The following is a 12361-nucleotide window of genomic DNA, read 5'->3' on the forward strand; positions in this document are numbered from 1 at the left end:
AAACAAATCCATAGATGTAAAAAAATCAAAATGTAAATAAATGATAAAATAAAATGAAACTAATGCATGTAAAAAAATGAAAAGATCACTTTAACATTTTTTCCCCCTCAGAGCTAATTTGTCATTCAGGTTCATTGTGTGTGTTTATTTATTTATTTATTTGTCTGCAGACAAGTGATTCAGTTACTCTTGACCTCCTGACTTATGCTGACCTGGAGCTGCTGCGCAACAGAAAAGCCGGAGTGGTCGGTCGTCCTCGTGGCCATCAGCAGTCGTCTGCCCTCACTGCYAAAAGATACCTCATCCTCATCTATACTGTGGAGTTCGACAGGTTTGTTTCTTTTGTACACTTTGTGTATTTACGTCACAGTGTGCTGTAGGATTCTGCCCTCGTTTGAGTCTATACTTCATTTTCTAAATGTTACACATTTGTGTCTGATTGTTTTGTGCATGCAGGATACACTACCCTTTACCTCTGCCGTATGTGGGGAAACCCGACCCGGCTACCCTTCAGAAGGAGATCCGAACGCTCAGGGCAGAGATCAGCGCCCTCACCTCCCATGGAGTTAACAAATCTGCAGATCTCGAAATACAACGGCTACGGCAAGAGTATGTTGCATTTATTGTGTTGAAAGAAAGTCGATATTAGTACGCGTTCGTTACCAGGATGTGTGCGAAATCGTGAGAGAATGGGCGATATAATTTGAGTGTGAGAGTGAACCAYACAGACACCAGAGCGCTCTGCTGATAACCTGTTTAATGCTGCCCAGGAATCAGGCCGAACAAGGAAGTGACAAGAGAATTTAACATCCAGCTTCAGGGCATGACTCYGCCTCTTAATTACRTCAWTGKTTAGGAGGGGGTCCCTTCCTTGGTCAGAGACATGCCCACAAACAAATAAAGCTATCCTAATGGTTTTAAAAGTACCCATATGTGTTATATGTTGCCAGGCATGTAGCTATAAAAAATWGAATCATCCAGTTAATTATAAATCACATTTGTCAGTCATTACACTTCTATCATAAAACAAAATAGACTATGTGTAGTGTGATTATAATCAATCCACTAAATAAACCCGATAAYTGCTACAGTGTGAATGCTGATTTTTTATTTTTTGCACATATTTTTATGGGCAGTTTTATTAATATATCAAAATGTTAAGATTTTTTTCTAATTATATAAGCTATCACAAGCTTTTAGTAACTTTTATTTTATTTTTTATTTTTTTCAAAACATTTAACTTCATTTTCAAATATTTTCTTCATAGTGATGTATTAAATCAATCACTTTCTGCGCCATGATCTATTTTTTGTCATCTTATAGTATTTTTAGCTGCCATTCTGCTACTTTCAGCATTTAGCTAACCTTGTGTTATTTATTTATTTGCTGCTTTTAAGCTACTGGGTGTGTGTGGCAGACTGGTTAATCCACCTCGGTTGTTGTGAACTTGGATGAGACTTCACCCGCCTTGCCTGCTGGAATTGGTCAGCGGGTCCGGTGGCGCAGGTGCATTGCAGCCTCACCTCTGCTAGTGTGCCCCAGGACAGCTGTGGCTACAGTGTAGCTTACCGTCAACAGTGTGTGAATGGGTGAATGATTGAAGTGTAAAGTGCTTTGGAGTCCATAGGGACTTGATACAGCTCTGTATAAGTTCAAGCTAATTACCATTTACCATTCTGCKGCTCTTAGCCTTAGTGTTTAGCTAGCACAGTTTGCCCTTTTGTAGCTTTTAACAATCCAGTTTCAGCACTCAGCATTAACACTGCTTTTGTTTAACAGAAAATTTTGACCAATTTTTATTATTTTTTGATGGCATTCACTCCCCACTCCCTCCCAAGGCTGGCTGTAGTAAAAGAAGAGAAGGAAGGCATGGCTAAGGCGCTGGGGCGACTGCAGTTGAGTGGAGGTGGCTCCATGGCCGGGCGAGAGGACTGGAGGATCAGAGAGGTGGTGAGGACGCTGGAGGAGCAGCTCGTCAAGGAGAGGGCCAAAAGCCAAAGGTCAACAAGCAAGCGGTGCCAGGAGCAGAGACTCCTCATGGAGCAGGTGAAGGTGGTCTGGATAAGATGATGTTTCCTCTGCTCCTTGGCTGCTTTTAACTTTCCTGCTTCWCTTCCAGTTGGAGGAGCTGAAAGCATCAGAGTGTGCTCTCCGCGTTCGAGTCAAGAGTCTCACCAATGAACTGGCGTTGCTACGGAGAGGGTTAGACAATCTAAGCGTGTACTATACCTTTACTTTCTCTCTCCTTCATTCACTTACTCTGAGTTCATAACGTTAGACCTCTGAATCWTATTTACTCTTGGTTCKGTCTGGCTGTGCCTGCAGCAGAGTRACTCCTGTGTCGGGCCACGTCAGCTCTCGAGTTGATGGGGAAGTTTATCGCTCTCTTTCACGCGAGAGGAGGCCCGGGTATGGGATGGTCAGGGCTCGGTCTGGGTCTAGAGAGCGGACGGAGGACAACCGGTACAGGTTAGTGGAAAGAGGAAGACGAGCAGACTCTTCAGGACCACAAACTCACATCCCCAGGCCGTCGCCTTCCCCAACAGGTACCCTCCATGATGATCTCACTGTTGAGAACGYTCCTATCAGTTTTTAGTTTAGCTTTTACAACCAGATATAAAACATATTCATCAGTGTCTTCTGTCCTGCAGGATCCAGGGTGCCACGCTTTGACCCRACAGCTTACATCCAGGACCGGCAGCGCAGACAGAAAGAGACTGAACTCAAGAAGTTGGTTCCTGTTCATTTTCCACCAACATCAGCTCCTGCATTTAATATTTAACGCCGCAGTCGTCAAAATCAACATTTTTTTTACCCCCATTTCTGTCAGGCAGAGGAAGGTGCGAAGGGACATGCTGGCCTCACCCGTCGTCCCCGAGAGGGGCCGCTCCCGATCCAGAGAGGCCTATCGTCAGGTGGTCCGGTCTGGCAGCAGAGGCAGGAGTCAGTCTGGGGAGCGCAGAGGCAGCAGGAACTCCTCTGAGAGCTCATTAGTAGATATGGATGAAATGGCCCAAACTCTGTTCAGGTACTGAGGAAAAAACAGCAGAAAGAGATTTGTGACGCAGCTGTCACTCATTTTAATGTCTTTTTTTTTCTGTTCAGGGGAAGAAAACAGACTTACAATGGACCTAATGTGGTGAGTRTTTACCTGTAATGCATTATTTGCTCCTTAATTTGTATATTTTCTATGTTCTCTTTTCATTTGTTTAATAAGACGAAGTATAATATGCTGACCTCTGTTTCAGTAGTTTCTTTTAATGATCTTTGGTCATAATCCTACAAGTTCATGGTTTTAAATTTTTTTTTTCTTATTAAATCTGAATATGACCTAAGATTCAAAGTTCAAAGGTCAGGCAGCTTTAATAAGAAGTTGGGTCATAAAAAGCTGAAACAGTTTGAAATCTGAGGAGCTGAGAAACCAGACTGAAGGATTTGTTCCAGCGTGCGTCTCATCTTTAAAGTTTCCTTAAAAATACTCTTCAAATCTCATCTCCTGAGCCGAATGGATCGTTTCACCCCGAGTTTTTARGCGTTTTTGAACAATGTTGAGGGTACAATGTAGTTTTATCATTTTAGCTGCAAAGAGCAGCACTTTTTAGCTGAACTGGTCTTACTTGCTGAAAATGAGAACTAAAAATGCTCGTTCTGATTCTAAATGTGCAACTTTGTGTTTTAGTCTCGAGGCCTTATGACCAGAAAGCCAGTATGCAGCACTCCAACACACAGACTCAAAGACAAAGGTAATTTATTYATTTTATTTCTCAGTAATAAAATAAAAGTCTCATCTGATCCTCATGTTGATGTCACGAACTTGCAGAGGGCTCGGTGGGTACGGGGACTGAGCTGTCAGAGATCGACGCCAGGCTGCAGGCCCTTCAGGAGTACATGAGGGACTTGGACACGGGACACTAACCTGCTGCTCCAGTTCCACCTGGACTTTCCAGATGTGGAGTCTGAGGAAAACGTGTTCAGGTAAAAGAGTCTGATCTGCAGGAAACTCCAGATATCACTGTGAAGGACTGTTTGTGCACTGTGTAATTATTGTTTTTAATCAAATGTTTTTGATTTTTCACTTCATTAAACCAATGCTAAAAATTGGCAGTAAACCAGTGGGAAAATATTAATAAAATGTTGTTTTTGATGTAACTAATTGACATGTCTGAATCTCAAACTGATATTTTTTTTTTGTTCTACATTTGTTTTTTGTAATTTTATGGTGCTCATCAGTAGAAGTGTAAGTTAAACATTGTTGTTTCTCCCTGCCACAGTGCATGCTGGGATATCCTCAAATTTTAGTCCCCCAAAAGGCAAATAAAATAGTTTGTACTTTCAGAAGTAGGTTTTAAAAATGTATTTCCTGCCAAAGCTGTTAGATTTTCTTTTCTGCATGACTGTGAGGGTCTTCAGTGCATTTTTATTTTGTTTACTTTTCTACTCTTTWAACTTTATCCTTTTTAAATCACTCCAACCCTAAGAGCTTTTTTTTTAAACACTATAAATATTGGTTTGTCTTTACAACGTTCATTAATATTGACTTTTTTTAATATAAAATACTGTTGTGTCCAGACTGCTTTTGTTTTTGTACATCCTAAAGATAAAGATTATAAATAACATCCAAAGCAAAGATGTGTTTTGTGTTCATTTTGTTCAGGATTTGTGTCAGAGCTACTCAGTTTTAATTAAAGTTCAGACCAAAGCACTGAAGTTCCACTTTATATAGACCCCAGCAGAATGATTAACATATATAAAAATAAAAAATAAAAAAGTGAAAACGTGGACAAAAACAAGAACATCAAAACATCCTGAATCCTGTCAGGTCAACTGTTGCATCCAATAACTGCACACCTCACATTATGCTCCAGATTAATTTATTAGAAAAACAGAACATATTAATTCAGTTGCAAACATGTTAGGTATCAAAGAAATGCAGCAATAAAAACAATCTGTGTACTGTTTTTCTCGTATCTATTAATAAAGTGCACAGAACAACAAAAACTATCATGTGACATCTTTCTCTAATGCAGCAGAGACTAAATAAGGCCACTTTACTGTAAACATATGTTTTACATTAAGGCTTAAACTTTTATCCCGTCTGTCCAGGCTGGGTTGTAGTCCTGACATTTGTGGGAATCACAAGTTTCCTTCGCTTGTTGAGGAGGGCCTGAATTCTGAGTGTGAGCTGTGGAGGGACAGTTTAAATGTGAGGGTGGTGGTTTTTGTACAAATATTTACAGGCAGGATTTTTGACACAGGTGCAAGTGACTCACTGATTGTTGCTGCGTCAGAGCCTCTTGGTAATAGGCTTGGGTAACGTCTCGCCTCTTATCGTCACACTGTTTCCAGTACCCAGCCTTCATCTGCAGCTCCAGCTCCGGCAGRAGAGGATACTGTTGTTGCTGAGGGGGGAAAAACAATAAGTCAACAAATGTTCTGACGATTTCTACATTTATGGTTCTCACTTTATCCTGCTTCAAACTCTGAGATGACTAAGAGCCAGAAAGAAAAAGTACAAAATCTTTCATGAAATTTTGGAAATGGAAGTTCAATCCATGTAATCCACTTTAGTCTTTGCTCTGAATTAACCATTAGCTCACTGATCTGTTGGACTTCATTTCCATGTCTCCAAAATATGATAATCAAAGCTTCATTTACAACAAGCAACTTATTTCATGACCTTTTCACAGAACTCTACTTCAAAATGTCCAAATTTAAAAACTCCTTTATGTCACTGAAGAACATATATTAACTGTAACACAGTTTTAACATGAACAATTTAGTTCTTTATTATTTAACTAATGAGCTACACTGATTTAAAAATATATCACAAACATTTAAGAAGTGTAATTTCACTTGTAGGTACTATATTTGTGACATTAAATGGGATACATTATCAAAACATAACATTTTATTMATGATATTAAGTATTTGTTGTTGCAACTAACAATTTTGCAAYTAATTTTTATTCTGCTTCGCAATAAATTCTCACCTGTTCCTATATGTTTTACTTAATTCAGGAAGAAATGAGCTAATAAAGCTCTAACTGTGTTTCTGGCCTCACAAGAAAACCTGACCTTTTGTCAATCTCTGTCTTTCCTCACAGCAAAGCATTTTCAGGTAATGTGTGTTTTATAATTACGAGCAATAACTCCTAATATCAGCTAGTAAAAACTAAAAAAAAACAAAAGGACCGACGGTGAAGCTTTTGAGTTAATTAAGTCAAAATCTGATAGAGGAATTAATGATTATTGATGTTACCCATCTTTTTGGATTCCAGTCCAGTTACACACATCTTCAACTAAACACAGTTCATTCTTTTTCTGTTCTTTCCAACTTTTAGTCAAAGCAATCATTTAAAAGTCTCGCTACACTCTTCAACCACTTATAAAACAAATGGATATAAAGACAGGGTAGAGAAGACTGCATCCTGCTGCACGTGGACTTAAAGAATCATAAATCAGAAAAATGGTAACTGGACAGTACTTATGTAGCTCCTTYCTATCCAACCAGAATACTAAAAGYGCTTTCCTCTATAATCTGTGCCCTCATTTACTCATCCACACATCTTTCTACAAAGCTAATCTACATAAATCATTCTGTGGAGAATAATCAATGCTTTAAATCACATTCATACACTGATGATACACATCAGAGGCAGTGGGGGTTCAGTGTCTTGCCCAAGGACATAACTGAATAGTAGTGGAATCGAACTGCCAACTCTTGCATTGGAAGACGACTCCCCTAAGCACTCAGCCACAGCCGTAGAAAACTGAATGCTGTCAGGTGACTCACCAGTCGTTGCTTGTACTCCTCAATAGTGTAAGACCTCATCTTCTGCAGAGTCGAGAACGCAAGCGAAACTTGTGCTCTGCATTTGTTCAACATTTGCTGTGAAAAAAATATGCAATGTTTTATCCAAATATTATCCAAAGTATTTACAAAAACAATGTAAAATTTGTTGTTTTTACCAGCAGCTTTTCATTAGTGTGTTTATCCAAAGAGTCTTTGGGGGAGCTGACTGGGAGGCTGGCTGTGTTTGACTGGTGGGAAACAGACACACAAAAAAACATTCAAATACAGCAAGGTGAGAATATAATGCATGGATTTTATTGATGACGTTGTTCACCTCGGCTTCAAACTCAGCCCACGCAGCTCTGCGCTCCGCCTCGCTGAGCTCCTCCTCTTCTTTATGGTCCAGCAGAGACTCGTGCTCGTGGTAGGATATGATCTGATCTTTACAGGTTTGCAACAGCTGTGCCAGGATACTGTCCTGAGGAGGAAACATAAACCACTCTTCAGTACGGTAAAGTTTCTGCRTGGGCATGATGAAGGCTTTAAAGCCACCTTCGGTAAAATAGGTGTGGGCCGCCTGCTCTTCTTGGAGTTCGGGTCATCGAGCAGATCTGGTTCAAATGTGTAGAGTTCAGTCAGCTCATTCAGAGTGAAGTGTCTCTCAATCTGCTGCTGATCTACCACGCGGGAGGACAGGGACTGTTTGGTCACCTGTCGGTCATAGATCTTCTCCTCCATCGTGCCCTGGAGATGATGTTTTGTTACTTAATGCACACACTTAAAATCATCAAATATATATATATTTATATATATAAAACACGACAGATTCCAACATGTCAATGTTTATTAAAAAATGAAGTCATAATGGAAAATGTGTCTCTCTAAAAGGAACATACAAAATAAAATGATGTAATTAACGCAAGTTGCGTTTACCTGCGCCAAGAAGCGGTACACAAACACCTGTTTGAGCTGACCGAAGCGATACACTCTGTAAATGCTCTGTATGTCATACGATGGATTCCAAGACGCGTCAAAGATGATGACCCTGTTGGCGGCAACGAGGTTGATGCCGAGCGACCCGGCTCTTGTTGAGATGAGAAACAACCTGCCACTAAAAGGAAAATAAAATGAGAGGGGGAAAAAACATTGCAGGAACTTTGTCTATGATTTAGGTTTGAAACTGTGGAGCTAAATTGGAGCCATGAAGTTTTTAAAAAATAATTTTTAATGAAAGCAAAGTTTTGAAAATGAAACAAATGATTTAAAACCGATTTTTTTTTTAAACGGGCGGCACAGTGGCTCAGTTGGTAGAGCCGAAACCTCTCAGCAAGACGGTTGCCGGTTCAAATCCCGGCCTGGGGACCTTTCTGGGTAGAGTTTGCATGTTTTCTCCGTGCATGCGTGGGTTCTCTCCGGGTACTCCGGCTTCCTCCCACAGACCAAAAACATGACTGTTAGTTTAATTGAAAACTCTAAATTGTCCCTTGGTGTGAGTGAGAGAGTGAATGGTTGTTTGTCTCTATATGTGGCCCTGTAATGGACTGTCACCTGTCCAGGTGTACCCCGCCCCTCACACTGACTGATGAATATGGGCCCCAGTGACCCACGCAACCCTGAAAGGAATAAGCGTGTACAGAAAATGGATGGATGATTTAAAAAAAAAAAGAAATATTGTATTTTTTTTTCAACTATGACACAATGGTCTGCCATACTTTGTTAAATATAATACTACGGCCTGCCATTAGTTTTGATTACATGATTCACTGTCCTGCCATACTTAATCAATGGCATTAATGACTTGCCACTTTTTTATTATGATATAACGACCCAACATACTTAGTTAATTATTTGATACAACCTTCCATATTTTTCAATTAAATGACAACAGCCTGCCATACAAATTTACTTACATGATAAAAGTAAACTTTTTTCCCCCTGATCCGTTTCAAATCTTTTTTGTTCAGCTTCAAAAATGTTTATTTCAGTTTCAAAATAAATGTTTTTGGAACAAATTTTATGGCCCCAATTTATCTCCAGGCAGGTCTTATTCTGGTGTTGTACCGAACGTTGGCAGTGTTGTTGAACTTCTCTGCCCATCTCTTCCTCAACGGAGCGGTGGTGGAGCCGTCCAGCCGATAATAATCTACATTCTTAATCCAGCTGCCCGCTGGTAACACAACAAAACACAGGAATTGAAGCACATGTGCTGCTAGGGTTAATTGCTTTTAAATTTTTGCTTTAAACATAATAAAAACCTAATTTTGATGGGTCTCTGGCACGGTGAGAAGCCGCAAGGAAAGCCTCAATTAGGTTCAACGTGATTAAAGACTGACTGAAGACGAGCCTAAAAAAGAAATTTGCCACATGTGAAAACTAGTCACAGTTAAAACAGTTTAAATAAGTCTGTATGATGACAGAAAACATACACTTTATCCTCCAGGTCTTGGGCCATTTGAAGGATCTCGAATAACAGCATCATTTTCCCCGAATGTTCCAGGATTTTAGAATCGCTTTCCGACAGAAAGTTCTTGTACCAGGCCTTACCTGCTGTCTGAGAATTCAAACTGTTTGCTGATTTCCTCCCTAAACGAGATGTAAGACACAAATAAATACTATAGTAGCAAATTATTTACAAGCTATAGGGTTGAAATAAAGTCACACATCTAGTGATACCTTCAACCACTCGTTCATCTTTGGGGGCATCGACAGTCATTGTGCCGTTTTCGCTGTTGGTCACTACTTTTCCTTCGTCTTTGAGTCTGCTGTGCCAATCAAACAATTCACACAATGCAGAAGAATGAATTAAAAATAAAACAGTGTAAATGTAGAAAATGCTGTTCAGTAAAGGAACAGAAAAAAAACATGTTAACAAAAGAGTAGTGAGACTATGTTGTATGATTTGGAGACAGTGGGATTGACAAAAAGATACAAGACACTACAGGAAGTGTCAGAGCTGAAGACATTGAGGTTTTCTTTAGAATAGAGAAGATTAGGACTGAGATCACCAAACATACAGCACAGGTTGAAGAACTGGGAGATAAATTAAGAGACCAGACTGATGTGGTTTGGACACGTCCAGAGGAGGGACAGTGGGTATTTTGACAGAAGGGTGTTAGAGATGAAGCTGCCAGAAAAAAGACCAGTGAGGACAGAGGATGCAGAGGACAGTGAGACGGAGGAGGACCCCTGTGGTGACAGAAGAAGATGACAGCGAAGCAATAGATTTTTTTTATCCTACTCTAGATATTTAGGGGATAAATCACCTCCACCATTTTAAACTATCCTAATAACCCCATACTGTTCTGCATATTTACAAGTTCATAATAAAAAATGTATAAATTAGAATAAGTATATGCCTAATGCCTGGTTCACATTGCAAGATAAAAATTCTGATATACCAGGTTTGGTCCTACAGTGTGTGGTGTACAGCCACATAGCAAAGACGACACACCACACACRGATTTATTAAGATGTCAGATGGGAAATCTCGCGAGACTTCTCGAGCTCAAACGTGAGTTCAGAGTAAACAAACATGGCCAACAAGGAAGAAGCAATGGTGATGGTTTGTGGACTATTTTTAGCAGAGAAAAAACAAAGCCAAACGATGTCCACCCGACTTTCTAGTGCACCACGGCAGCTGTTTGGTCTTCTGTATTTTGGATTCCTCTCTGTGTTTCCGGCTTTTTGATTGGCTACAGGTCACATTCAACAGGATGCAAGCTCGTTTGCCTTTGGAGGAACACCACATAGGCTGGGGTATTGGGCCAAGACAATCTGACATGTTAAATATCCCCGATTTGAGATCGGAGCGGTACCAATGTCCGTCTGAGCCGACTAGACCACTCTTAACACACGACACATGGCAGGACTAACTCATAAGGTTATCTTTAGAGCCGTCACAATAATCAGGCATTATTAAGATTGTGGTAAGGGAAAAATCGGGACAAAAATTGGCACAATTATCTTGCCGTGTGGACCCTGCATAAAGTATTATTAGTCTTCTCMCTTAATGAAAAATACATGTAAGGGTAATAAATTACCTCTTAGCCACAATCGTCTCTACATTCATCAGCTGAGCTGCTGCCTTAAATTGATTCCTCTCATCCAAATGTCTCTGCTACAAAATAAAAACAGATTTTAATCAACATATTGAGTCAAGCTGATGGTGAAAAGGTGAGTGCAGTGAGTGAAAATTTTTTCCACCTTGTTTTCTTTGCTGAGGTCGCTGAGCTTAAGGCACCACGGGTGAGTCCAGATTCGGCCAAGAATCTGGAAATCTTTAAAGAGGTTTGCACCGGTCCTCACCTTTGTTGTGCTAACTTCAGCTCCCCCAGCTGAGAGACAAGATATATTTTTGTAAAGGACACGTTTGTCATTTGTGTTTCTGATTCAACATGGGAAACAACTGAGCATTCATTCAGCATTCTTTCATCTATTAGTGATTTTGATAAATTATAAGCAAACATTTCTGTAGGTTTAATGTTCTTATTGACAGTTACTCTTATGGGTTAAACATATCAAAATGTATTTCAGGGAAACATGTTCCTACCTGAGACGCAGTCGAGGTAGTGACGGTATAATTTGTACTGAAGGGGGGTGATCCTCACTGTCAGCACATACTCGTGTTTGGGAGGCAGAAACTGAGTCAACTCAGAGTAATCTCTTCTCTAGGACAAAGATGAACCCAGTGTTGTCAAACTGGATGATATGACACAAATTCTTTGATATTTCATTTACCTGCACACAACCAGCCAACACTTCATGAAGCACGTGTGCCCTCTTCTTCATGACCCTGACATCTTTCGGAGTGGAGTCGGCACACTGGCCGTTCTGGATGGGGTTAATGAAGCGGTTCCGAAATTCGTGCAGGGAGCCCAGCAGATTCTTTTTGATGAAACTCACCATGCAGTGGTCTGTCGGATCGAAACAGAACATGTCCTCCTGGCTGTCAGTCAACTACGGTTTTGGTTTGTTAATGACCTTTTAGCACACAGTGTGTTTCTACACACGAAGCAAATGTGGTTAGAAAACTGAAAATAAACGATTCTTTCAAAAGCATCAGTGTTCAGATCAAAGATCAGGTGAACATTTATAACCACATTTCTATTATCAGACAAAATTATACTGTCACACTGTTTAGTTACATAAAATTATTTATATGTAGGACTACACATGAAGAAATGAGGTTATGTATGATACTGTCTGTTTAATGATTGTGACACATTCCCGTTATGTATATTACTTTATATTGGGTTGAAGGACGGGAAAGTTACAACCTGCCATGTCGTAAACATGACACATGTTGTGCTTTCATGGCATAGTTGACACAGATGATGCTGATAAAAAGCCCTATATACGCTGTTCTACGACGCCACATACAGTGGTTTGCAAAAGTATTCATACCCCTTGAACTTTTCCATATTTTGTCACATTACAACCACAAACATAAATATATTTCACTGGAATTTAATGTGGAAGACCAACACAAAGTGGTATACAATTGTAGGGGTCACCTCGAGTGAAGAAACAGGAGTTCCAGCCTCAAAGCAGGTCTCGCACAGGCCTGAGA

At 40.1% G+C, this 12361-nt stretch overlaps 2 protein-coding genes across 8 annotated transcripts in view; one reads left to right on the forward strand and one right to left on the reverse strand.

Annotated features, from left to right (window-relative positions):
* ccdc61 (coiled-coil domain containing 61) overlaps positions 1-4622 on the forward strand; it is a 6899-nt gene extending 2277 nt beyond the window's left edge. For 3 of the 6 annotated variants that reach the window (XM_014006746.1, XM_014006747.1, XM_014006751.1), the window contains 10 exons: positions 171-331; positions 457-609; positions 1839-2046; positions 2120-2220; positions 2326-2546; positions 2652-2730; positions 2831-3028; positions 3106-3139; positions 3680-3743; positions 3821-4622. In XM_014006746.1, coding sequence (XP_013862200.1) covers positions 171-331; positions 457-609; positions 1839-2046; positions 2120-2220; positions 2326-2546; positions 2652-2730; positions 2831-3028; positions 3106-3139; positions 3680-3743; positions 3821-3915 — 1314 coding nt within the window. In that variant the 3' untranslated portion in view covers positions 3916-4622. The remainder of the gene's footprint in view (positions 1-170; positions 332-456; positions 610-1838; positions 2047-2119; positions 2221-2325; positions 2547-2651; positions 2731-2830; positions 3029-3105; positions 3140-3679; positions 3744-3820) is intronic. The other 3 variants (XM_014006748.1, XM_014006749.1, XM_014006750.1) reach the window with 3 other exon arrangements.
* A 232-nt stretch (positions 4623-4854) lies between these two features.
* The window catches only part of LOC106516406 (transcriptional regulator ATRX), a 30623-nt gene continuing 23116 nt past the window's right edge, over positions 4855-12361 (reverse strand). The window contains exons 21-35 of one of the 2 annotated variants that reach the window (XM_014006753.1): positions 11530-11705; positions 11342-11459; positions 10996-11126; positions 10833-10909; positions 9466-9551; positions 9219-9375; positions 9048-9136; positions 8854-8959; positions 7726-7903; positions 7345-7536; positions 7127-7270; positions 6969-7040; positions 6793-6888; positions 5271-5399; positions 4855-5182 (exon numbers count right to left, since the gene is read on the reverse strand). In XM_014006753.1, coding sequence (XP_013862207.1) covers positions 5087-5182; positions 5271-5399; positions 6793-6888; positions 6969-7040; positions 7127-7270; positions 7345-7536; positions 7726-7903; positions 8854-8959; positions 9048-9136; positions 9219-9375; positions 9466-9551; positions 10833-10909; positions 10996-11126; positions 11342-11459; positions 11530-11705 — 1847 coding nt within the window. In that variant the 3' untranslated portion in view covers positions 4855-5086. Of the gene's footprint in view, positions 5183-5270; positions 5400-6792; positions 6889-6968; positions 7041-7126; positions 7271-7344; positions 7537-7725; positions 7904-8853; positions 8960-9047; positions 9137-9218; positions 9376-9465; positions 9555-10832; positions 10910-10995; positions 11127-11341; positions 11460-11529; positions 11706-12361 lie in introns of both variants that reach the window. The other variant, XM_014006752.1, reaches the window with a different exon arrangement.

This window comes from Austrofundulus limnaeus, unplaced genomic scaffold (genome assembly GCF_001266775.1).
Source record: "Austrofundulus limnaeus strain Quisiro unplaced genomic scaffold, Austrofundulus_limnaeus-1.0 Scaffold37, whole genome shotgun sequence".
Classification (NCBI taxonomy): Eukaryota; Metazoa; Chordata; class Actinopteri; order Cyprinodontiformes; family Rivulidae; genus Austrofundulus; species Austrofundulus limnaeus.